General features: G+C 35.2%; 1 protein-coding gene across 1 annotated transcript in view; it reads left to right on the top strand.

The window, feature by feature from the left end:
- The first annotated feature begins 6,035 nt into the window (after positions 1-6,035).
- The window catches only part of LOC149079191 (longistatin-like), a 29,012-nt gene continuing 8,740 nt past the window's right edge, over positions 6,036-26,307 (top strand). Inside the window, exons 1-2 of the mRNA XM_089239957.1 lie at positions 6,036-6,354; positions 26,032-26,139. Coding sequence (XP_089096083.1) covers positions 26,057-26,139 — 83 coding nt within the window. The 5' untranslated portion in view covers positions 6,036-6,354; positions 26,032-26,056. The remainder of the gene's footprint in view (positions 6,355-26,031; positions 26,140-26,307) is intronic.

The following is a 26,307-nucleotide window of genomic DNA, read 5'->3' as shown; positions in this document are numbered from 1 at the left end:
ACTGAAACAGACGAAAAAATTATCTTTTTCATTGACATATAGATCTCCGTCTGATCTCGGAGTTCATATATAATCCTGTTTTATACAATCTCTTCACGTTACTAGACGCAATACTCACATTTGTATATCCGCTCAATGACATTCGATCGAGCAAAAACATGAAAATTAACAATCGGCTCCATCGATCGAACAGCAGAATAATTAAAAACTCCATCAACAAGCGCTAAATGTACCACGTGTGTTTCGTCCGTATTCTTCGTTCGTGCGGTGCTGCCATCTGCCTCCATAATGAGAAATTAGAAGCTGGCATATGTAATGAATGATTTTCTAATGGTAATTTGATGTTGTAACAAGACTTTTGGAGAATGAACAGCTCATATTCTTTGCTAAAACTTGAAAAAAAAAACTGTGGAAAACATGTTTTCCTACGACACGATGAATATATGTTAAAGAAATTTAATCAGATTTTTGGCTGTATATGCGAAAGGTTCCAACATCAGGAAAATATACAGTCACATAAAACAAACTGAGGATATTTTCCCGAAAATTTAATAAAAATGTGAAATACGTCGCGTCGCGTTTCTTAACCTCTTTTTCCAACGTCGGCCGTGAGAATAAACTTGCAGGTATATATCAAAACACTTTGCATAAAGGAAACCAACATCTCCCGCAGTAAGAAAATAAAGAGACTTCACGGAATGGCGATTTATACGGCCGATTTTATTGAGGAATGTATTGGTCGGAATGGAAATTTATACGCCATTTGGCAGGAATAACAACAGGATACTCTATATCGCATGCGGACATGGGAGGTAAAAAGGCAACACACACCACAGATTTCGATATCGCATATTTGTAAAACGACGAAGGAAATTGAGTATAACTGCGCTTGTGCATTCAATTTTCTAAGAAAAACATGGGAATGCCAAAGATCCATGTACCCGAGCTGGATTTCTTTTTAAACTATATTCATACAGTAAAATCCTCTCTTCCATTTTTGAGAAAACTAACCCGTTAAACGTGTAGGTTGATAAATATAAACTACAGGGGTTGGACAAAATAATATGACACCTGTGAAATGAGACAAAATATTTATTAATAGGCTGTTGGCCCTCCTTTTTCATTAATTACAGCTTAAATCCGTCGTAGGATGGACGAATACAACTCATGCACAACAGTCACAGGCCACTCCTCCTGCGAAAAGGCCACTAATTCAGAACGTGGAAACCTACTGCACATTTTGGCCTGCAAAATACCCCACAAAGGTTCACTTATATTAATATAACGGGCCCGAGCGGGCCACACGAGGTGTTGCAGTTCATCATGGTGTTCATCAAGTCAGTCTCGATGTGTGCTAGACTGATGTGTGCACATTATCGCCCACTAAGTGGAACTCTTCCACACTAGAGGGCGGGCGTATACGACAGGTTCCCTCGAGTGTTGTTTTTGCACAGGTGTTCGCATTATTTTGTCCAACCCCTGTATGTATTCAAGCATTCGTAAGTTCAGAAATTTCACCAATTTGGTTCGAATTCACTGTTTCTACGAATTTTTTATACCTTCTATCTTATACCTTCGGGTATCTTCTATTTCACAGCGCGAAGGGCCCGTCAAATATCACGGCCTAAGGGCCATTATTTTGTCTCATCCAGATGGCATGCGCGAACTCAAACGCAGAGCAGCTAGCTGTAAGTCGATGAAGAAAGGGTCAGTCGGCATATAATTAGCCTACATATTTTCCCGACCGTGCAGGGCAGCCTTAACGCTGGGAGTTCACCATATCAGAGTAGTGTGTGGCGACTTTTAGGCTCAGATGGATCAGTTAGGGACCCGTGATAAGAGGGCTGATCCTAGAAATTTTGCCACATGAGGCGAATAATATTTTATAAAAAAATTGTATTCAAAAAGTTTTCTTTCTACACATATATTAACCTAATGCAATAATTCAGTGGTTCCCAGCGTGTGTGTCATGACGTTCAGGAAGGTCACATTGACGAAGTCGGAGGAGGGGGGCGTGAGAGAATTGCCTAAAAAATATATCAAACCAATATAATGACTTTAATGATTTTCTAATGGTAATAATAATACTCTTAACTGAGCTATTCAGCACATGCGTGTCATTTTCGGGATATGCCCCAGGTCAATACTTTGTCTGAACCACGGCCGTGACTCGCGATGCACCTTTCGTCCAAGTTTTATTGCCACAGTCCTGATATCCTAGTAGCAAGACATCTTTTGCAAATTAAATAGATTTTTTGCTGAAGCTTTCCTTTCATTTGATTTTCGCATATGGCCTACTTTGAATATCCCAGGGGTCCACAAATGGTGACACGGCTCTAGCTTGAGAACCATTTATATGAAACATACATAAGTAAATTTTATACTACGTAGATATTCCTTGAAAACACCGATTTCCGGGACAAAGTTTTGTAAAAGATATTTCACCAAATTTTCATTGTGTAATCCCGGTCCAAGCCGAATGCAGTAAAACCTCTCTTTTGCGGACATCGGTGGGACAAAAAAATTCGTCCGTAAAAGAGTGGGACGGGGTGACCGTTAATCAGGGGTTTGAAATGCATACTTTTACTATGCGAGGGTAAGTTATTATTTAGCCGTAAAAGAGGGGTGACCGCATCTGAGATGGGTATCCGTTAAGAGGGGGGTTTTGCTATATTTCGCTTTACGTATGGAAATGTCCGTAAACCGATCGTTCGTATGTCGGAGGGTGGCTATATTCTTGAAAGACCATGACATGATTATATATATTCATGTATTTCCCATATAATCTAGCCACCATTGCACGCAATCCATACTCACCGCTTCGAGTATCAAAAAATATTTGAATATATATGTAAATAACGTAAGAATATATTCGAAATATATTCGAAATACCTAGAACGAGATAAATCAGATGTTCTCGATCTCCATTCAACAAGACAAGATGGAATATCTATTTCGATATTTCTTGAATTCGTACTGTCTGAGAGAATAAACGTCATGCCAACATGAAGAATCAAGAACCATTTTATCAGAATTTCATTGAATGAATTCATGTTGTTCTTCAGAAACTGCTTTTCCTTGTTGAATGATGTAAACAAGACATGACAAAAATAAGTCAATGCTTTATTCAGAACATTTACCTCATACAAAATCTTTTATTTACTTTCCATATAAGCAGGAAACAAAACATTCGAAACTGTCAAAAACACTCAAAAATCGACGATTTGCATCTTTCTATGTAAAACAAATTCGAAGATGCAATAAACACAGGAGAGTATCAAGTAGAATGAACATCTACTTCTACTGTCAAGCAGAAAGTCCATTGCTGCTTCTGAGCATGGGTGCTGGAACCAACACCTCCTAGAGATAGAAGGCCTCTGCAGTCTGCTTGTGACGTCAGTAAGTAGAGCATTTTTCCCCCAGAATGTTGAGGGAAAAAAAATTCACTGTTCGTGCCAGTATCATCGTTGTGAGGAAAAGAAATGATCGGGCTCAGAATTGGCGGTTTCTTCCCACATCCAATCACTATGCTGTATTTGTGAGCCAATCAGGAAGATTCTACGCCAAAATAAGAAAATGTGGCAAACTTGCTAGTTAGGCTGAATGGCGTTTACGGAAACAGTGCCTTATATCTCTAGGAGGTGCTGCCGGAACCCAGGGCTCTATAGTAAGGGGCTGTTGCATCCCTTTGAAGTCACGCTTCTCGCCTTGGCTCAGTGGGCGTAGTCTCGGAGCTACCGTTCGACGCCACTGCTCAAACACTTTTTTTTTAGTAGACGACATCAGCACGTGGAACGCGCTGATTTTTCATATTTTATTTGCCTATTCCACTATTTTAAATGAGCGGCCTCTCGTTCATGGTGTTGTTGTAGTCACAGGTATGCGTGTGGGAAATTTTTATAACATTTTTATAGCTTATGAGCTATGAAATGAGTTAAACCCAAGAAACAGTTGGTAAGTTAATGACACATCTTTTGTTACCATCATTCAAAATAATAATAATAACTTCGAACATTTTATATTAGGATCTTTTTTTCATATTTGTTTCCCATGTTTTTACATTGCAGTTGTATTGGCAATAACGAAGTCCAAAGCTTCCAAAAGCTACGCCTAATTCAAATGAAGACAAAAAGACAATAAAAAAATTATTAGAAAGTTCAGCAAGTAATTGAAATTATGTCTTTCAATCAACCGTGCGTGATTCAACTGAAATGGATTCGAATATATCTTTAAATCTCGTCGAATCAGCGACAAACTTGGCGGGTATGGTGACAGCTCCGATTCGGCAGTGTTATGATACCGAAGGAGAAGTGTAAAGATGTTCCGAGAAGATGGTGGAATAATATCGAAGCTCCTCACGGGTACCGTAAGGTGGCGCCGCTTTTGCGGAACTAGAGCAGTTGTAGAATTTCAGTCGGAAGACAAGGTCTTATCTGTAGATCGCTCTCTATATTTATGGGTCGTGTTCCAAATCGTTATTTTCATGACTGTCTGTACAATATAAATTTGTGTTGTCCGTGAAATTGCTTCGTGGTTCGCCATCTCAAGTGCTTGTGACAGACATTATCTGGGACAATATTCTCAGTCGAAGTTACCTCATAAGAAAGTGTAAAATCACTTATTTTCAATGATTATGTGTACAGTGTGAATTGTGTGTCTTCCGTGTTGGGCATCGCATCTGTTCAGCCTACTATACAACTGCTGCTTAACCACCACCACCACCAGACCAGGAAGGTTCTTGCTCTAACTAGTACTTAACCGTACATGCAACACGTGCACATTACTCTACGAAATTTCTAACGGATCTGTACGTGTCGGAATAAGTGTTCTGAGTGCATGTGTGGCCCTAACGTATTTATGTTGTCAGAATCGTAATTGTTTCGTGTTTTCGCTGGTGCTGCTATCCGGCTTCCGTATTTTGAAGTAAAAGTGGTGAATGCTTGAATTTTGATGTTATGTAAGTGCCGTGTTTCAATACTGCCTGCTGTACTTCCGCCTACTGCTGTCATCTATTTCCCAGACGGATGGTTGATCTACATGGCTCTAGATCATATATGCTCAACCCAAAGTCCGCGCAACAAATGCGGTCCTCGGAGTCATTTGATGAGGCCCGTGACCTCAAACCAAATTTTGTAAAAATGAACTAAGCGGCATATTTCCAAATTGCATAAGGGAGTCGTGGCATATTTACAGAACACCTGAGTGACCTGCGGTGCAGTTCCTCGTCGATTGAATTTCCCGTAGCATATTAGAGCGGTTCGTGGTGCAGTTCCACATCACTCATTGCCCACGGTGCATGTACAGATCACTTAGGTGACGTGTGGAACAGTTCCAGAGCACTAAAACTGTCTGCGGTGCAGTTCCACATCACTCAATTTACTATTGGCCCAGTTCCGTATCACTCAAGCGGTCATGAAAGAAATAGTTCCAGAATTGACGAAAATTCAGAATAAGCGAAAGAAATGTTTCCAGAAGTGATGAAAATAAAGAAATTATTAAAGATAATAAAAATTATTCTAGAATTATTTCTTTCTAGATGAAGATGCGGAATTCCAGAATGGATGACAATTTGGAATTTATGAAAGAAATAATTCCAGAATTAAAGACAACTCAGAATTTCTAGGAAAGAAAATATCATTACCGTAGGTGCACTACCCCATCCGCCTTCCCATACAAAACGCGAGGCCCAGTACGACCGCTCCTGCCGCACAACCCCTAAGAGCGGCTGTGACTGGTGGTCACATTAACGTGACTCAAATGCGTACCAAAAATCTAGCAAAAAACATCATTTTCCCTCGTATCACAACTTCCGCTATATTTTCCACATTATTTAATCAGCTTCTCTAAATGAATAAGCCTGGGGGAAAAATTCAATAGCGCCTCTTACGTCATGGCCACAATATACAACACCACATAAAGCCACACGCGTGTTTTAAAAACCGATAACAACAATAAATAGTTTATTCAGCTTTTCCAAAAGCGTTATCAAAACGCGTCGGAAGTCGAAAACACCCCCGGATGCGGAAGTTCCAAGAGACTTCCCGTCTGGTATACATCGAGGGTTTTCCTCTGGTCTAAATCCTCTCCGATGAATGTATATCAATCATTTCCAGATTAACATCCGAGATTAGTAATTGGAAGGATTTTCCAGGCTCAGATCCCGGGAGAGCAATCGGATGCACTTACTATTAGAAGGTATAAGCGCTTTGTGGGTGTGTGTGTATGTGCGTGTACGAGATTCCAAAGTAATTACGGAGATTAATGTGGTGTCAGTCGAGTGCTTAGACGGCTTTTACAATCAACCTCTATGTGAGTGAGACAAGGAGTAATCTCTGCAATAGGATTCTTGTTAAGGTGAGTACCCTCGTAGAAATGTATCCATAATACCTGTGAAGAGAGTCAGATAAAGAGGTGAAAACTTACTCAATGCAACCCCGTAACAAGAGCGTTTATGACCCTTTATTTACTTCAAAAGGATTACCGTGATGTTTTTCGAGCCTTTTCACTCTTGTGGGGACCCATGAAATACGTGTAATGCCCATGTTTCAATGTAAACCCATGCTCTAAAATAGGTTCTTAAAACAATCCTAGATTTATTTGCTCTGCTATTCGTTACCGTTTGTTGGGGAACATTTTAAATAATTTTCTGTGTCCTTGTGAAGGGAATCCTTGATACAGTGACAATGTTTAGGGGGAACCCTTCGCTCTGTAATCATATTCTGGGGAAATGTCGATGAAATACAAATGTTCTGGGGAAACCTTGGTGCAATATCCCCAATATGTAACGATTACCCAATATCGATATTTTCGGAAAAGTCTCCGTGAAATACAAATGTTCTAGAGGGTGCGTCTAGAGGGTGCGGTAGCCCAGGTCGATAAGCTACTCGCTTAAAGTACCAAAAGATGTTTAGAGGTGTCGCGAGTTCGATACCCAGTTCGTCCTTGTCAGAAAATGTTCCTGACACAGGGGTACACAGGGGAAAAAAATTGCTACAGCAGGGAGTCCCCTATCGAGGAGTATAAAAAAACAAACCTGCCGTTCGGATTCGGCAATAAATTGTAGGCCACGGTCTAATTAGCCCTCGTATGCAGAAAATGACCGTGGTGCGACAAAAATGAACAAATGTTCTAAAGAACTCTTGTTGCAATATCCGCGTTTTAGGGAACAGTTGGCACAATATCACTGTTCTAGGAAATTCTTGGTGCTATTTCCATGTTCTAGAAAACCCATGATCCGTAATGTAGGAAACTCTTGGTGCAATATCACCGTTCTGATGCAACATCCATGTTGTAGGGAACCCATGACACAAAATCACCGCTTCAGGAAAACCTTGGTGCAACATTCATGTCGTAGGGGAAAATCTTGATCATCATTTGATCATTTTTGTCGCACCACGGTCATTTTCTGCTCAATAGGGCTAATTTGACCAGGACTTACAAGTTATTGCCGAATCCAAATGGCAGCCTTGTTTTTTCATACTCATCGAGATTTAGGTGCGCTAACCCCTTGATGGGGGGCAGTCCCTGCGGTAGCGCTCTTTTCCTGTGGTCATATCGCCGTTTCTGTTGTACCCTTGTGTCAGGAAAGTTTTCTGACAAGGACGAACCGGGTATCGAACTGGCGACACCTCTATAAACATCCTTTGATGTAATACAAATGTTCCAGGCATCCCTCAGTGCAATATGAATGTTCTGAAAATGCCATGGTGCTATATCCGAGTTGTGATGAATTGACTCAATATCGCTGTTCTAGAAAACATTTGGTGTAACATCAGTGTCGCAGGAAAATCTTGATGCCATATCCTCATTATAAGGAAATATTGATGCAATATTCGTGTTATTAATATTCCATCCTCATGTAATATTTATTTACAAGGGAACCCTTTTCATGGATTCTAAAGCAGTTTTCCAACTTGTGTTCCGTGGAACCCTGGGGTTCTGCAAAAAGCCTTCAGGGAGTTCCACGGGTATGCATAATCGTTGATATTAGTCTAGTAGATTAAATAAAACTCCCCCTATCGTGAAAGAACCCCCCCCTATCTCTGTTTCTAGTTGTTTCTCCAAAGTTTCATAGACCGTTCTTAAGTTTAAGCAAGGATTCTGAACCAGGGGTTCGAAGATTCCTTACGGGTCCTTCGAGAAATTTCAGAGGGTCCTTGCGCTTGAATAAAAAACTAATGAACTCTATTTTTACATTTATATGCACGAGTTATTATTATTATTATTATTTTGTAAAGGACTCCGTGGATTTCATCTTATTGGTACATGGGGGGTCCGTTGAACACAAACGGTTAAGAACCCCAGTGTTAACTACTCCGAATCAGCTGTATTCATGTTTAATTTTTTTTCACGATTCATGTAAGGAAATAGGGTTTTTTTGGTCTCGTATCTTTTCGCAACCGATTATTGATTTTGTAATTAGCTAGTCAGGCTAATCAGCTCCCCACTCGGAGGAATTTATCTGGCAAGAAAAATGTCTTGGCTACCGGTTAGATAAACATCCGGGTCTTTTACTTTCTCTGGTTTTTCATAAAAGAAAAAGTCTTTTGCCGTTTTAAATATTTTTTTTAAAGGTCTTTTACGACCACCGACCGCATCGACATCCATTAGAAGAAGAAGATTAATTCGAATGAATCTGCAGGGAGAGACCCTTTTTTCTAGGTATGGTGATAAGAGAAATTTTAATTTGAATAATGTTAGTGATAAGGTGCAATGGCAGCATTTCTTGAACACGTATAAGTCTAAAAAAAGGGACGCTGTATGGTAAGATTCGAGTTTTTTGTTATCAGGGGCAGCCCTTATCAGACGAGGGGCACGGTGAGAAAATATTTTTGGGGCTCCTTAGTCCCGATTTTATATATTTTGTGTAGGAGGAGATCCTCCGGAGGGAAAAAATCCCCGAATTGATGGAAATTTAGAATTAATGAGAGAGAGAAATCCCAGAATATTGATTGAAATTCAGAATTGATGAGAGAAAAAATCCCAGAATATTGATTGAAATTCGGAATTGATGAGAGAAAAAATCCCAGAATTGATGAAAGAAAAAATCCCAGAATTGATGAAAGAAAAAATCCCAGAATTGATGAAAGAAAAAATCCCAGAATTGATGAAAAGTTAGAATTAATGAGAGGAAAAATCCCAGAATTGATGAAAAGTTAGAATTAATGAGAGGAAAAATCCCAGAATTGATGAAAAGTTAGAATTAATGAGAGGAAAAATCCCAGAATTGATGAAAAGTTAGAATTAATGAGAGGAAAAATCCCAGAATTGATGAAAAGTTAGAATTAATGAGAGGAAAAATCCCAGAATTGATGAAAAGTTAGAATTAATGAGAGGAAAAATCCCATAATTGATGAAAAGTTAGAATTAATGAGAGGAAAAATCCCAGAATTGATGAGAGGAAAAATCCCAGAATTGATGAGAGGAAAAATCCCAGAATTGATGAGAGGAAAAATCCCAGAATTGATGAGAGAAAAAATCCCAGAATTGATGAAAAGTTAGAATTAATGAGAGGAAAAATCCCAGAATATTGATTGAAATTCAGAATTGATGAAAGAAAAAAATCCCAGAATTGATGAGAGAAAAAATCCCAGAATTGATGAGAGAAAAAATCCCAGAATTGATGAGAGAAAAAATCCCAGAATTGATGAATTATGAATAAGCGTAAGCGGAATTTTTTCTGGGGGGGGGGGGAGAGGATTCAATACTTTTTCCTTCTTAAGAAGGTTGTTACGTTTTTTTTTTCCCATCAAAATTACACCATAATCCCGACTCTTGGAGAGGGGGGAGCTAGAATCGAAAACCCTTTAGCGCCCGAGTGGCGTGGTGGTATGATACTCGTCTACCACCGTGAACGTGACCGTCATTGTCCCAGGTTCAAACACGAGGAAAGATATAGAGAGAGATATAGATAAGAGATTTTTCCTAAGGAGGTCGAGGCGACCACGATAGGTAGCACCTTCATTTCCAACCCATCTCATTAATGGCAACAAATTGCAATATAACGATATGGCCAGAGTTGGTGTTTGGGGAAGTAGTAGAACCCCAAACCTCTTCCCTATTTGCGTACGTCAATGGATGAGAGAGATAATTCCAGAATTGAGATGAAAATTCGAGAATCAAATCAATTGATGCTCAGACACCTTGTTTACTACGAAAAAAATAATGCCATTTTTTGGGCCCCCCCCCCCAAACCACGGGCCCGGTGCGACCGCACACTCCTAAGGGCGGCTCTGTTTGTTACGGCCCTTTCAGACCCTGGTCCACAGATGTCTGGGTTGCTTTACCTTACTGCAGAATTTTTTATTTTGACCTCAGGAAGTTGAGCCCTGACTTAAAAGATTGTGTAAGTTTTGTTTTGAACTTTGATGGGGCTTTCATCAGAGGACAGCACTTGAAGTTGAATTTTCAAGAAGGTTTTAAAATGGCTATGACTCTGAACAGTTTTCAGTTTTAAGAAATGAAACAATTTTTCAAAATTCCAAAAAATGAAACAATTTCTCATAAAATTCCAAAAAATGAAACAATTTCTCATAAAATTCCAAAAAATGAAACAATTTCTCATAAAATTCCAAAAAATGAAACAATTTCTCATAAAATTCCAAGAAATGGAGGAATTTTTCAAAAAATTCCAAGAAATGGAGGAATTTTTCAAAAAATTCCAGAGAAGAAACAATTTTTCAAAAATTCTAAGAAGAGAAGCAATTATCCAAAAATTCCAACATGTGAAAAATTTCTCAACAATTTCAAGAAATGAAACAATTTCTCAACAATTCCAAGAAATGAAACAATTTCTCAACAATTCCAAGAAATGAAACAATTCAAAGAAATGAAACAATTTCTCATAAAACCCCAAGAAATAAAGCAATTTTTCAAAACATTCCAAGAAATAAAGCAATTTTTCAAAACATTCCAAGAAATAAAGCAATTTTTCAAAACATTCCAAGAAATAAAGCAATTTTTCAAAACACCAAGAAGAGAAGTAATTATTCAAAAATTCCAACATGTGGAAAAAATTCCAAGAAATGAAAAAAATTCTCAAAAATTCCAAGAAATGAAAAAAATTCCAAGAAATGAAAAAAATTCTCAAAAATTCGAAGAAATGAAACGATTTCTCAAAAATTTCAAGAAATAACAATTTAGACAATAGTTCCAAAATATTAAAAATAAAGCACTAAAAACGCTGAAAACTAAAAGAAAAAAAATTTTTTTAATCACGAGAAAAAAAGTTATCACTACATTACAAGAAGTGAAACCACTTCTGAAAAAAATTGAGGGAAATGAAAACAACCATTTTTTTCAAAAATTCCAAGAAGTGAAAACCAAAAATAATCAATAAAGAAAATAAATTCAGAATGATGCCGATTACTGAGATTGGTGAAACGTGGATTCCCCCGAAGATGGTACAGGCCCCCAGGGCTTTTGAACCCGAAGAACCACCCATAATCAAATAATAACTAAATCCAAATTACATTAAAAAAAACCAAAGGGACAACGAAGGACAACCACAAAACTTCCACCAAATTGTCGGAAAACATCCCCATTTATAACCTAATAAAACAAAACCAAAAAAAATTCCCAACTCATTGTCGTCCATTGCGTGATGATGGTTGGTTCCAATGCTTTAGAATAATGTTGTGATGGTTTTTCCTCCGGGAATAAGCGTGGAGAGGATCGGGAAAACTACAAAATAGAATAGAAAGGCTGGAAAATCTCTCCCGCAGAAACACGTTCTTTCCCGGTGTGTTTGCTCCATGTTTTATCCTTTTTTTCAACAACAGGAAAACTAATCCGACTAATGGAAAAAACTTCGGATCGACCTGAAACAAGAGACCTAAAATGTTAGCCATGTTATTAATATGTGAAGAAGCTCGGAGAGACATAGAGAGTCCCATGTCGCTTATCTCTCGCATGTGAATACATCATGTCAATGTTAAATCACTCTAAAGTCAAATAAACTTTTTTTTGCGTCGCTTATATCATACGCGTTATCATATGAAGGAAAAAATTGGCGAAATGAGGTGTTTCATATTAAGGGGAACGCGCATGACGTTCAAATCAAAATTTCTTATTATTGTATACTTAGTGCTAAAAATGCTTTAATGAAATTTCAGTATCAATATAATAACAATTTCAGGTCTTCTAGTTTGAAAAATATGTGTTTCAACAAGCTTGGCGCCTTAATTTAGACACAGAAAGGCGCCAAACTGGAACGGTCTTTTTTTGGTGATTGTTTTTGTTCCGTGCGTCTCAAAATTCCTGGAAAACATCTTTTTTTTGTTCTGTAGGCATATATCAATGATTTGTAGCAGGCATTTTGTATTATGAGACTTACACTACTACTGCCGTTAATAAATATAAAAATATATAAACTTGTTTTTATATGGCATAAATTTGCAAATTTTTTTGTTTTTTGACTGATCTTTTTTCTCAAACCTATCATGAAAATAAAATCACGCAGTAAAAGTGGATGCTAAAAATCATTGATATATGCTTACAGAACAAAAAAAATAATGCTTTCTATAAATTTCTTTCTGAATTTATTTTCTTTATTAATTATTTTTTGGGGGGTTTTCATTTCTTGGAATTTTTGAAAAATGGTTTTTTTCACTTCCCTCAATTTTTTTAGAAGTGGTTTCACTTCTTGGAATTCAGTGATAATTTTTTTTTTTAGTTTTCAGCGTTTTTAGTGCTTTATTTTTAACTTTTTCGGACTATTGGCTAAATTGTTATTTCTTGAAATTTTTGAGAAATCGTTTCATTTCTTGGAATTTTTGAGAAATTGTTTCATTTCTTGGAATTTTTGAGAAATTGTTTCATTTCTTGGAATTTTTGAGAAATTTTTTCACATGTTGGAATTTTTGAAAAAGTGTTTCTCTTAATTTAATAATAATAATAATAGTAATTCATAATTTAATGAAATTTGAGACGCAGGGGACAAAATATTACCATACAATGACCGTTCCAGTTTGGTGCCTTTTGTTGATTAAATAAGGCGCCAAGCTTGTTGAAACACATAACTACTGAAAGATTGTTTGATTGATTGATGACCGCTCACGCCTAGAGCTGTTGTGCAAGACAACTTCTTCTCTTCACCTCCTAGGACGCTGAGTCTTGTCGGAGAGCATCTTCTATTTATTCAACAAATGAAGTAATTATATACATTCTATGGAAACAATCCGTCAGAAAACATTGAGGATACATACAATCAGGATTAACTAAGAGAAAAATGAAATAAACCACGATAACTTTTTTCAAAAAAGTTTTTGTTACACCGCACCAGAAATAATGAACTTCATCTACTCTAGTAATTACACAAGTAGTAATAAAAATACAGATTACAATATCTTTATTGTGATCAAAAACACAGATATTAATGCAGTACTTTGAAAAAAATTATTGCACCAATACATATTAATTATATATATCTACGTATATGTATAGTAAAATACATCAAATGAAGGAAAGAGCTGTTGCTGACGGAGAAAATCATGTAATAAAAATTATATAGGCCTGCTGGAAGGACTTAACAGTCCCTTGGGGCTACATAGTGTATTTATTATATGTGTGTGTGTTTTTTGTGTCGTGTAACATATGTTTGTATTTGTATATTGTATTATATATTTGTATCTTGTAATTTGCTGTTTGTTCGTTTTAATTTAAAAAAAAAGGATCAAATACACGCCAATTTGCACCAGTTAGCTATGCACTATTATATACATTCTGTGGAAACAATCCATAAGAAAACATTGAGCACGATTCAATCAAGATTAACATAAAAGAAAAATGAAATAATGAAATATAATTATGTTCCAAAGAAAAACACAAAAAAAGCTTATTTACACAGATTTGCCATGAACTACCATGTACATTCTATGGAAACATTAAATCAGAGAACATTGAGCACGATACAATCAGGATTAACAAAAGAGAAAAATTTAAAAAAAAAAATGTATATACCAAATAAAAATTACACGCTAATCTTTACACTGACCGACCATGCACATTCACATCTGGATGCTGTAATTGGGATGTAGAGGGTATCTCCAAGAGAAGAAAGGCTGCCAGGATTGATCTTTCTTTACTCTTGAGTCTTTTGATCATGGTATGCTGGCTAGGAATTTTCGGTCTTGGTTCTGAAGCGGTATATTCGGAGTCGTTGGAATCGTCAGTCCGGTTAATTGGACGTCAGTTGAATTCAGTTTTGCGTGTTTCAAGATGTTTCACAAGTTTTATTATGCGATTTGCATTCATCGGACTTCTGATGATGCATCGTTTCCAGAGTGTCAGCTTGTCCCGGTCTGGTAATTTAAAATGGAACTCTTTGGTCTTGGGGCAATAAATGAAATAAAATAAATAAATGAAAATAAAATAAATAAATGAAATAAAAATTGTTTCCCTCTTTTTTTCGCAGAGGCAGATGCTACTATTTTGAATCTCGAATCTTGCTAGATAGGACGGGAACGGTCCGTGTGAAAAAGATGGTGATGTTTCTGAGCCGTGGTGTATACTGACTTCGAGTAGAATTTCACGAATCTTACACCCTGTACATTCAATGTCCCATCTTTCTTGCCAGTGGCGTAATGATTCTTGCATCCACTTACTTTTTTATACTGATTGAGAGATTTGTAGGGTATGGGGGGGGGGGGTTCCTTCCTTGGTGGCCAACTTTGCGAGGAAGTCGGCTCTCTCATTTTCTGGATCTTTGTTATGACCTTTAATCCAGCACAGATGTATTTTGCTGTTTTGAATAAGTAACTTACGGACTTCACGGGCCATTGGACTTGTTGTGAGTGGGTCTTTGAGAGCTTTTCAAAGAGTACAGGATGTCTGTTTTTATTATGGTGTTATCCGGAAATATTGCTGCCATTTCTACAGCTTTCTTGATGGTTAGCATTTCAGCCTGGAAAACTGTATTCCGATCGTGAAGTTTTGATATCCAGTAATCTCTCTCTTCGTTGTCGTTGAATATGCTGTAAACTGCTCCCACTCCCTCCGTTGGTTTGGGCCCATCTGTGTATATTATTCTTCCACATGTTTCCGGGATATTCTGGAGAAATATTTGTACTGGTAAATTAATGAAAGAAAGTAAATTTTTTAATTAATAAGAGGAATGAATTTTCAAATTGATTAAAATTCAGAATTTATAAAGGAAATGATAATTTATTAGAATTCTGAAATGATTGAAAATTTATGGCACTTCCAAAATTATTGAAAATACATGGGAATTCTGAAATAGTTGAAAATTCATGAGAATTTTGAAATGATTAAAAATTTATAAGAATTCTAAAATGATTGAAATTCAGGACTGTCGAAGGAAATAAATTAAAAAATAATGAAGAAATAATTTTTGAAGCTATAAAAATTCGGAATTAATATCGGAAATCCTTTTTTAATTAATGAAAGAGTTGATTTTTGAATAATTAAATAATTTTTTCTCCATTTTAATAGGAAAATAAATTTTTAAATTTATAAAAATTCAGAACGAATTCAGATTTAATAAATATTCTCGGAATTAATGAAAGAAATAAATTCAGAATTAATGAAAGAAATAAATCCAGAATTAATGAAAGAAATAAATCCAGAATTAATGACAGAAATAAATCCAGAATTAATGAAAGAAATAAATCCAGAATTAATGAAAGAAATAAATCCAGAATTAATGACAGAAATAAATCCAGAATTAATGAATGAAATAAATCCAGAATTAATGATAGAAATAAATCCAGAATTAATGACAGAAATAAATCCAGAATTAATGAAATGGTTTGATTCCGTATTAACAAAAAATTAGTTTACGATTGATAGAAATTCATACTTAAGGAAGCAAAGCGATTGGAAATCGATTAAAACTCATAATCGATGAAAGCAAGTATTTCGGAGCTGATGGAAAATGCGTTCAAAAAATTAACGGTCTAATAATTTCAAATAATTTCACAATTAATAAAATAAATAATTTCGAAAATTAAAATGAGAAACAAATCTAGAATTAATCAAGATTCAGAATCAATGAAAGAAGTTAAAGAAGTAATTTTTGAAATTGCTAAAGGGAGTTCAGAATTAATGAAGGAAATAAATTTAGAATTACACAGAATTTTTTTTTTTTGGATAGACAAAAATTTACGGAAATAAACTCAGTATTAATGAGGGAAAAAACTATTTCACAGAGTTATTAAAAATTTATGAAACTTAATAAATTAATGAAATTAATTAAACAAATAACTTCGGAACAAATGAAGTAAACGAAACGAATAATTTTTCAGAATTAATGAAAAAAAGTTTCAAATTTAATGAAAAAAATAGTTTCAGAATTAATGAAATAAATCATTTCAGAATTGATGAAAGAAACAGGTCTTCATACTGCAATTTCATAATGATGATGATGGAAATACAGAGTTAATGAAGGCTCAAAACCAATGATATGTAGAGATAAAATCAGAATTCATAAGAATTCACCATTAATGAAGGAATTGCAGAATTAATGAAGACTCAAAACCAATGACATGTAGAGATAAAATCAGAATTCATAAGAATTCACTATTAATGAAGGAATTGCAGAATTAATGAAGACTCAAAACCAATTGTATGTAGAGATAAAATCAGAATTCATGAGAAGTCACTATTAATGAAGGAATTGCAGAATTAATGAAGACTCAAAACCAATGATATGTAGAGATAAAATCAGAATTCATAAGAATTCACTATTAATGAAGGAATTGCAGAATTAATGAAGACTCAAAACCAATGATATGTAGATATAAAATCAGAATTCATAAGAATTCACTTTTAATGAAGGAATTGCAGAATTAATGAAGACTCAAAATTAATGATATGTAGAGATAAAATCAGAATTCATAAGAATTCACAATTAATGAACGAATTGCAGAATTAATGAAGACTCAAAACCAATGATATGTAGAGATAAAATCAGAATTCATAAGAATTCACTATTAATGAAGGAATTACAGAATTAATGAAGACTCGAATTCACAGGAAGGAAAATAAAATCAGAATTCATTAAAAATTCATAACTAACGAAGAAAATCGATTCCCAAAATTAATCAAAATTCAGAACAAATCAAAAATTGTTGTAAAGCCTGAACACTAACGAAATCCTTCAATAACTATTTAGGCCCCCTCCATTGTTTAACTTAGGACCCGCGGCCCCGTTGGCCATCCTTTTACGACGCCACTGCTAGCGAACAGATACGATGAGTAATAATACTTTGAATCATTTGTCATGAGGACGCCTGTCTGATGAGGACGCTCCTAATGATTAAGCTTTCGTGCATGTCCCTAAGAGATCCGAAGTCTCAAAATTATTATCCGAGTTTCTTGATTATCTGAGAAATCCATTTTGTTTGCTCGGAAAATTTTCCCAGAGACATATTCAAGTCGAGAGTTAAGAGGAAACATGTTCGTCTCATGAATATTCAAATTTCCTCTGTCATCGTATGTGAATAAAGCATGTGAATTTCTAAGAAATTTCCACTCGGTTGACGTTATCCATGAATTCCATGCAGTGTTAGTTATCCGTATTGGATAAATTGACGATTTGTTTGTTCTCCGTACCGGCTATGCCTTCTTATTCTAAAATCTTAAGTATTTCCTATTCGTGCGATAATTTCTGATAATTGCTGTCTTTCTTCCACTTTCCTCAGCTGTTACGTCGGGTCCAGACGCGATGCTGAACTGCGCAAAAACCGGTTTTTTACGAAAAAGCTGTCAAAATCACCTCAGATATACCCTAAAAAACCGGTATTTGAGCGGCTCTGAACGGCATAGCGCTGTGGTTGTAGAATTGGCTTGAAGATAACAAAGTGGTGGGTCGCTAGATGACATCATGTCCATCTCAGCTATTCCACGCACAGTAGTTTTCTAGGAAGAGCTGGAATGGAAGGATTTACGCAAAATTCCCCACCACGTAATTCACCGATAGTGATATGACCGCTGGGAAAATTCACCGGCAACAGTTCGCAACCAGTGAGTGAGTAACCGAGTGATTGAGGGAGTGGGTGAATGCGTGAGCGAGTTAGTTACCAAATGAGTGGGTGAATGAGCAAGCGAATAAACTAGTGAGTGGGTGTCCGTATGAGATAGTGAGTGAGTGACCGAACGAGTAATTTACTCACTCGCTCATTTGCTCACCTTCTCGCTCACTCGATCATTTGCTCACCTTCTCACTCACTCGATCATTTTCTCACCTTCTCACTCACTCGATCATTTGCTCACCTTCTCACTCACTCGATCATTTGCTGAAATTCTCACTCACTCGATCATTTGCTGAAATTCTCACTCACTCGATCATTTGCTGAAATTCTCACTCACTCATTTGCTCACCTTCTCACTCACTTGTTCATCTGTTCACTCGATCAGTGAGTGGGTGTCCGTATGAGATAGTGAGTGAGTGACCGAACGAGTAATTTACTCACTCGCTCATTTGCTCACCTTCTCGCTCACTCGATCATTTGCTCACCTTCTCACTCACTCGATCATTTTCTCACCTTCTCACTCACTCGATCATTTTCTCACCTTCTCACTCACTCGATCATTTGCTCACCTTCTCACTCACTCGATCATTTGCTGAAATTCTCACTCACTCATTTGCTGAAATTCTCACTCGCTCATTTGCTCACCTTCTCACTCACTTGTTCATCTGTTCACTCGATCATTTGCTCACCTTCTCACTCACTTGTTCATCTGTTCACTCGATCATTTGCTCACCTTCTCACTCACTTGTTCATCTGTTCACTCGATCATTTGCTCACCTTCTCACTCACTTGTTCATCTGTTCACTCGATCATTTGCTCACCTTCTCACTCACTTGTTCATCTGTTCACTCGATCATTTGCTCACCTTCTCACTCACTTGTTCATCTGTTCACTCGATCATTTGCTCACCTTCTCACTCACTTGTTCATCTGTTCACTCACCAACACCCTCACTCACTCGCTCACTCACTAATTTCCTCATTTACCCACTTTCTTCACTCACTCATTTTCTCACCCACCACCCACCAACTCCTTGACTCATTGACCACACCTTTCCTTATTTACTCACTAACTTTTTCACTGACTCAATCACCTGCTCACATATTCACTCACTGTGTGGCCCCTCCGGAAAGACTGCCAAAGGTCACAATCACTCCCAAAATGCTGCCAACATAATTGTTACATGACGGGGGTTTTCCATCTTCAATGACAGTTCTGAGGGTGGTGGAATCGACTTTCAGTTCACGCGTTCTATGCAATAACCGATATGAAATATCGCTCTCAGTGGTTAGGTTGTTGAAAAAAAAAACTGGCAGGCCGCTAGATGGCGCCTCATACTTTTAAACTTTATGGCCAGAGAAGCTTTAGAAAAAAACGTTCCGGCAGGTAATTTTCAAACTTTCCTCACACTACTACGTTTCTCTTCGCTACTTTTTACAACAAAAGTGTAGTATCCTTCAGTAGCAATACCCTCTTTTAACAGTCTGAAACAGTTGAAGATGGAGGACCAGAGTCTTTTCTTGACAAAAGAAATAGGGCGAAAAAATTTCCCCGGAGGATTTACCATGAAATTCAGAGCGAATTTGACTTTTGGTTATCTATCCAATGAATCCAGTAGATTTTTCTAGAAAGGAAATAGCTAACGCCACTCCATTTCGGATTCTTGCAGCACGTTTTAGTTTTACGTTGATACAGGTATGCGAGAATCTTCCAGACCAATGTCTATTTTATTCTTTTGAGGCTTTTCTTTTGTATTTACCACGTGAATGCGAGAGATTCTGAGACTAGCGGTGGATTCTCCATTTCGAGTCTCATGAATAAAATGGCTTCAAATATATACAAGATGCGTATATACAGTAGTGTGACTGGTAAAGAAGCAAATAGAAGATTCTCGAAAGAAAGCAATGGAAAAGACACATGCATATCAAATGTACGAGAGAATACTGTTTTTGAAACGAAGAAACTCTTCATTTCTAGAAAATTCTAAAAATAAATAGCGTCATGTTTTCAAGGTGGAGATTTATGTCAGGTATTTTTTTTACCATTGTCCCAAGTTAGATGCCTTTCATTAGCAATCAATATTTTAATTGAGAATCGGTTGAATAGTATCGAAATTCGATTAAAATTTTCATTAAATTAGAAACCAATAAAAATTTACCTAATCTCATTTGAAATAAGTCACTGAAATTATTGATTAAAAGTAATTTGAAACAGGGGTTCTTAACCTTTATCCAGACGCGACCCAAAATCAACAAAAAGATCATATTCGTGACACATGGTACTTTTTGTTTTTCGAAATTAGGGAAACCAGTGACTCAGTAAGTACATTTATAAACAGGATTTGTACGACTCGTCTAGTTAGACCCTGCGAATCAAGTGTTGGCCACGATCCATAGCTCAAGAATCCCTTTCTGTAAATGGATTCGCCCGACCCATCTCGGTAGCCCCCTGCGAATCAAATCCGGTTTGGGACCCATAGCTTAAGAATCCCTGGCTGTAAGTACGATCCATCTCGGAAAACATTGCGAACCAAGCTTGGGTCGCTACCCTTAGGTTAAGGACATCTGATTTAAAATATCAATTTAAAGTCATTAAAATTATTTAAGGGAGATGCAAATTTTCCAAAAAATACTTCATGCTGGCAGGCATTACACATGCTAATGTTTTTCACTAAAATGCGTTTTTCCTCAAAACTAAGTTTTTTGTTAGATGAGGAACATTTTTATACGAACACCGCTGATTCAAATGTCTTGAAACTTCGTGTGTGTGTCAACACTGTTAAAGTTGGCGTTACATACTTTAACACGAGCTTTTAGGATTTTAATTGCTGGTTGTTTTCTTTCTTTTGAATTGTAATTTCAACATGCAACTTTTTGAAAAATCACCAAAATTCACCCATATTTTGTGCAATGAAATTTTTTTTAAGTAATTTTAATAAAAAAATCCTCGTGTTAACGTATGTAACACCATAGTGTTGAGAGACACACAACGTTTCAAGACATTTGAATCAGCGGTGTTCGTAAAAATGTTCATTATCTAACAAAAAACTTAGTTTTGAGGAAAAACGCATTTTAGTGAAAAACATCAGCATGTGTAATGCCTGCCAGCAGTTTATATTAAAATATTTTTGCTACAGGTCGAACAAAAACTTGAACACAATAAAACGCAGAAAATTTCATAGCATTTAAAAATTGAGAAATTGGAAAATGTGTTTTTTGGATAGATAGAACCGCTCACAACCCCGGACTGATGCAAAGCACCTTACTTCCGTTTCCTCAAAAGAGGCAGAGTTGTGTCGGAAAAATTAGCAAAGATTTATAGTGGTGGCTCCCCTTGCCCCGTGCTCGCAAGTTTCGAATCACTCGCGTTGTTCTCCCCATGAAGACAGCCATCAACTCGATGCAACGTACAAGCCATTTGACAAAAATGGGTGGCTGAATCCAATGACTAGGGAGAAAAATTGCACGTGCGTCCAGTGGCACATAAGGCCGGAGACCGCAGCCTGGGATTTCGAAAGAAGTGTGGAAAAGACTTATGGGCAAGAAAGAAGAGGAATAAGCTGGCAAGTTGAAGTGGGAGAGCTTTGAGAATGATCAAAATACACAATACACAATGTATACAAATTACATATATACAGCGCCTCGACTGTGACGGGAAACGAAGAAACAAAACCTCCGTCCACAGTGCTGAGCAGTTTTGTTTGCCTTTCCTATTACAGAATATGCAATATACACACACACAGAATACACACAGAGCCTGCACTGCGACGGGAATAATCAAACAGACCCTCTGTTGACAGTGCTGGGCATTCACATTTGAATTACATGCATACATTATTTACTTTACAAAAATTTCCCTTTTTTTATACTATTGATAATGCACATGAACATTACTATGAAGGTAGTATTGGGTACAAATATCACCATGAGCTCATACAAATATCCAAGGTTACAAAATTACTATCATACTATATGCGTTTTTTGGAAAATTTGAGTGCAGCCTTAATGCTTTGCCCGGGTTTTTTCCCCTGTACTGGCGGGATTAAAGTGACAAACCATTGTAAAGGGATAAGCGTGACTGAAATGCATTGTTAAGGAACCTCGGTAACCATAGCAAACATTCCAAAAGTCATTTAATGAGGCTCAAGGACCATTGTTGCACGACAGTTTTTTGCTCTGACGAATATTTAAAGTAGCTTTATCGTTTAAGTCTGGTGCCATTTGGTATGCACGCAAAATTTGGCAAAATCGCTCTAAAATTGTACATTTGTATAGAGGACATACACGCATAGACAGACGCAAGGAAAATCAATTTTTATGTATGTCTAGATTTTGTTCAAAATATATTGATTGAAATTAATTCAAAAAATATTTCTTGAAAATTCTCAAAATTTTTATCATTTAAATTTGTTCATTAGAATATAAGTTGGAATTCTCATTGAGTAATTCGATAAAACTCATTGAAATGTTCATTTAAATCAATTCTTACATAAATTTTCTCGAAATTAATCAAAATAGATCAATAGTTTCATTGAAATTCATTAAAATATCCATCAAAAGAAATCAAGCGAAACTTAGATAACTCAATCATAAGAAAAATTGTACTTATGCATCAAAAAAAGTTGATTAAAGAAGGTATTAAACATTTCAACAAAATTGAGTTTCGTTTTAATAACTCATCTGAATTTCAATAGCATTCTTTGTAAAATATTTGGTATAATTCGTCAAAAGTTACAATGAAATCAGTTTAAGAAAGTTTATCTATAGTTTTCGATCAAATTCATTAACGAATTCATCGGAATTTATGAAAATGGTTAATAAATTGTGCTGAAAATATACCAATCAAAATTTATTAAAATTCTCAATAAAATGCATTACAGAATATTTATCAAAAATTTCAATAACATATTGCAAAATTTAAAAAAAATCATCGGTGATGGTCGTAAAAATTCTTGATAAATTGCAACGAAAAGTCACATACTTATTAAAATGAAATGTAAAATATATTTATCAAAATAGACTGAAAAATATTCATAGAAATTCATTATAATTCTGAGTAAATTCATTGAAAAATACTCATTAAAATTTTCATAGAAATTCTTAAAATTTTGTATAAATTTCATCAGAGTTCAAAATTCTTGGTAAAATGCATTGAAAAGTATGCAAAAATATCCTTGGAAATTTATTGAAATTCTCAGTAAAGTTCATCAGAGAATTATCGTAAGCTTTTATAAAATCTGTTGATGAGTTAAAATTAATTTCCTCAAACTTCATCAAAATTTTCAATATAATTCTTGAAAATTTCCAATTAAATTAATCTAAGAATGGTTACCTCAAAGGTTTTTAAAAATTCTTAATAAAACATACTAACAAAAGTAATCAAAATGTTTCATCGAACAATTAAAACAATTATCGAAATGGCATTGAAAAATATTCATTAAAAAATTCATTATAGATATTCATTAAAAAAATCATTATAGATATTCATTAAAATTCATTATAGATATTCATTTAAAATTATTAAAATTCGTTATAGATATTCATTTAAAATTATTAAAATTCGTTATAGATATTCATTTAAAATTATTAAAATTCATTATAGATATTCATTAAAATTCATTATAGATATTCATTAAAATTCATTATAGATATTCATTAAAATTCATTATAGATATTCATTAAAATTCATTATAGATATTCATTAAAATTCATTATAGATATTCATTAAAATTCATTATAGATATTCATTAAAATTCATTATAGATATTCATTAAAATTCATTATAGATATTCATTAAAATTCATTATAGATATTCATTTAACATTATTAAAATTCTCAATTACCTCCATTAAAACTTCGAAAAAGTTCATTCCAGAATATTCAATAAAATCCATGCAACAGACTAATACATTAAAGTTTCCAAATGAAATTCATTAAAATTTATTCACATTCCATACAAAAAAATACACGAATTTTCATAAAAAATATACATTCAAATTCAATCCAACCATATTCCTTATGCATGCAATTCGTTCTCACAAAGAAAATTAATGTAACCGACCCTTCCGATAAATACTCGTCTATAATACATATATGTATCTAATATCCACAAATTTAATAAATGAAAAAAAAAATTGAAAAAATTGAGACCGAATTGAAATAAAAACCGCCTTATAAATAAATATCACGGAATCTTTTCAAATTATTTCCGCATCCGACAGAGAGAGAAAATCACTCAAACACACCCATTTCAATATCCAAAATATTTTCCTTTGAGAAATTAATTTTAGAGAACTTTCTCTCTCTCAGAAGGAGAGAAATTTATTCTTTTTCTTCCCCAAGAATAATAAATAACATCGCTGTGTCAGTGTGTTTATAATACATTTTTCTAGGATTTCGAAATTTCTCAACAACAGGTTTCCCTTTGAGAAAATCGAATTTCTTTCGGAACCACTTCAAAGAGGAAATTCCAATTTCCCTACCAAGAGATGAAAGTTGTCCTCGCGAAAGATTTAATTTTTGCGGTTTATTTGTGTTTGGAGAAAATTTAGAAAATTACTTCGCGGAATAGAAATTCTGTAATTTCGTTTCGGGTAAATATTGCCGTAAAAATATGCTGTTATAAAATTTCACATGCATATCGCGGTCAATTCCACTTAAGAACTGGCATTAGCAGCCCGATATTTAGTATTAAAAGTCAACCTCTCTGAGATGGCTCTAATATTCAATATTCGATGCAAATTTATGCAAATCAAGTCATCAATAAAATTGACGGACATACGTGCATTCTTCATTCAATAGCAGCAATCTAATTTGCATAATCAGTTCCGCTAAAAAAATTGTTGTGTACCTCCAACTGTAAAGGTCGCGTTTATTTTAATAAGAGAAAAAAATAGTTCCAAAAGTCAATGATAGATGACGCTAAAGTTCTATATCCGATGAAGATTTATGCTGATCAGGCCGTCAATATATTGGATGGACGTAAGTGCTTTTTTTTCATTCGATGGCAGCAGTCGTATTTGCATAATCTGTTTTGCATATTGCTATAAAACTACGGTGCGTACGAACGAAATGAAGAAAATGTCGAATTTTTTGATGAGAAAAAAATGGTCCAACGATAGATGGTGCTGATGCAATGTCCGATGAAGATTTATGCAAACCCCTTTGCACTGTTGTAGGCCTGTTGCTAACTGCGGCTACACTTTGTAACGGGGAGAGCGCCTCACATTCGCGTTACATATATTGCTCTAAAAAATTGCTGTGTTGCACTAACGGGATCAGAAAAAAAAAATTGCATCAAAACAAAACAAGAATAGTTCTAAAAGTCAACGATAGATGGCGTTGATGTAATATTTGATTCAGAGTTAGGCAAATCAAGTCGTCCATGTATGCATGACAGTCTGATTTGCATCATCCGCTTCTTTTCTCTGCATTTAAGTGTCATCTATCGTTGAGTTTTCTACCATATTTCTTTCCTTTTAATTAATTTTTAAAGATCCCGTTGTTTGGTAGCAGAAGTACTAGGAAAAGATACGAAAAATACAACTAGTGAATCCCGAACTGTGCACCGGGTCATCGTAGAATGTCATGTGATTGTCAATTAAGACCTTCTTAATTAATTTATTTATTTATAACTTGACATTAATATGAGATGAATTTCTAATTTGTAATGACGTTTCAAATGAAAAAAACCCATTCAAATACACACAAAAAAAAAAAATTTCAACCAAATTGAAAATTGCAATTCCTAAATGACGGCCATTAATTTTATTACGCGTTAAATGAAATAAATATGACATTTTTCTTCCTATAGATGGCGAAGTGAAAAGTTTCTTTTCCAGTTTTTGATGATTGGTCTCTGGGAATTTTTAATAACCTCCTGACTTATACACTGACATTACCATCAAAGTAATTAAACTGAATACTTAGGGTTATTAAAAAAATATTTATCGATTTTTTCATTTTTATTCGATATAAAAAAATTAAATGATCGATATGCTGGTTATTTATATTTTTTTAAATATTATCTGTTATCGATTACAGCTGGATATCGATTCGAATAACTGAGATGAACTTGAAAGAGTACTTTTCCGTTTTTATCTTCTTTTTGAACGCAGCAATGTCTTTCAGCAAAATTCAGTATAATGAAAAGTAAGTTCCAAATCGATTATTTCCGATTTTTTTTATAATATTGCATCGATTACTGACAGTTATTTCATATCGATTTTACGATATTTACGTTGATCGAATCGTTTGGAAAAAGATGTACAGTAGTCTTCCGTGTAGGCATCGTGCTGGATTCTTATCGTGAGGATCCAG

Source organism: Pholcus phalangioides, unplaced genomic scaffold, assembly GCF_987345545.1.
Source record: "Pholcus phalangioides strain wild (caught in Gottingen) unplaced genomic scaffold, Ppha-v1.0 ptg000012l_1, whole genome shotgun sequence".
Lineage (NCBI taxonomy): Eukaryota > Metazoa > Arthropoda > Arachnida > Araneae > Pholcidae > Pholcus > Pholcus phalangioides.
This window is presented reverse-complemented; position numbering and strand designations above follow the sequence as displayed.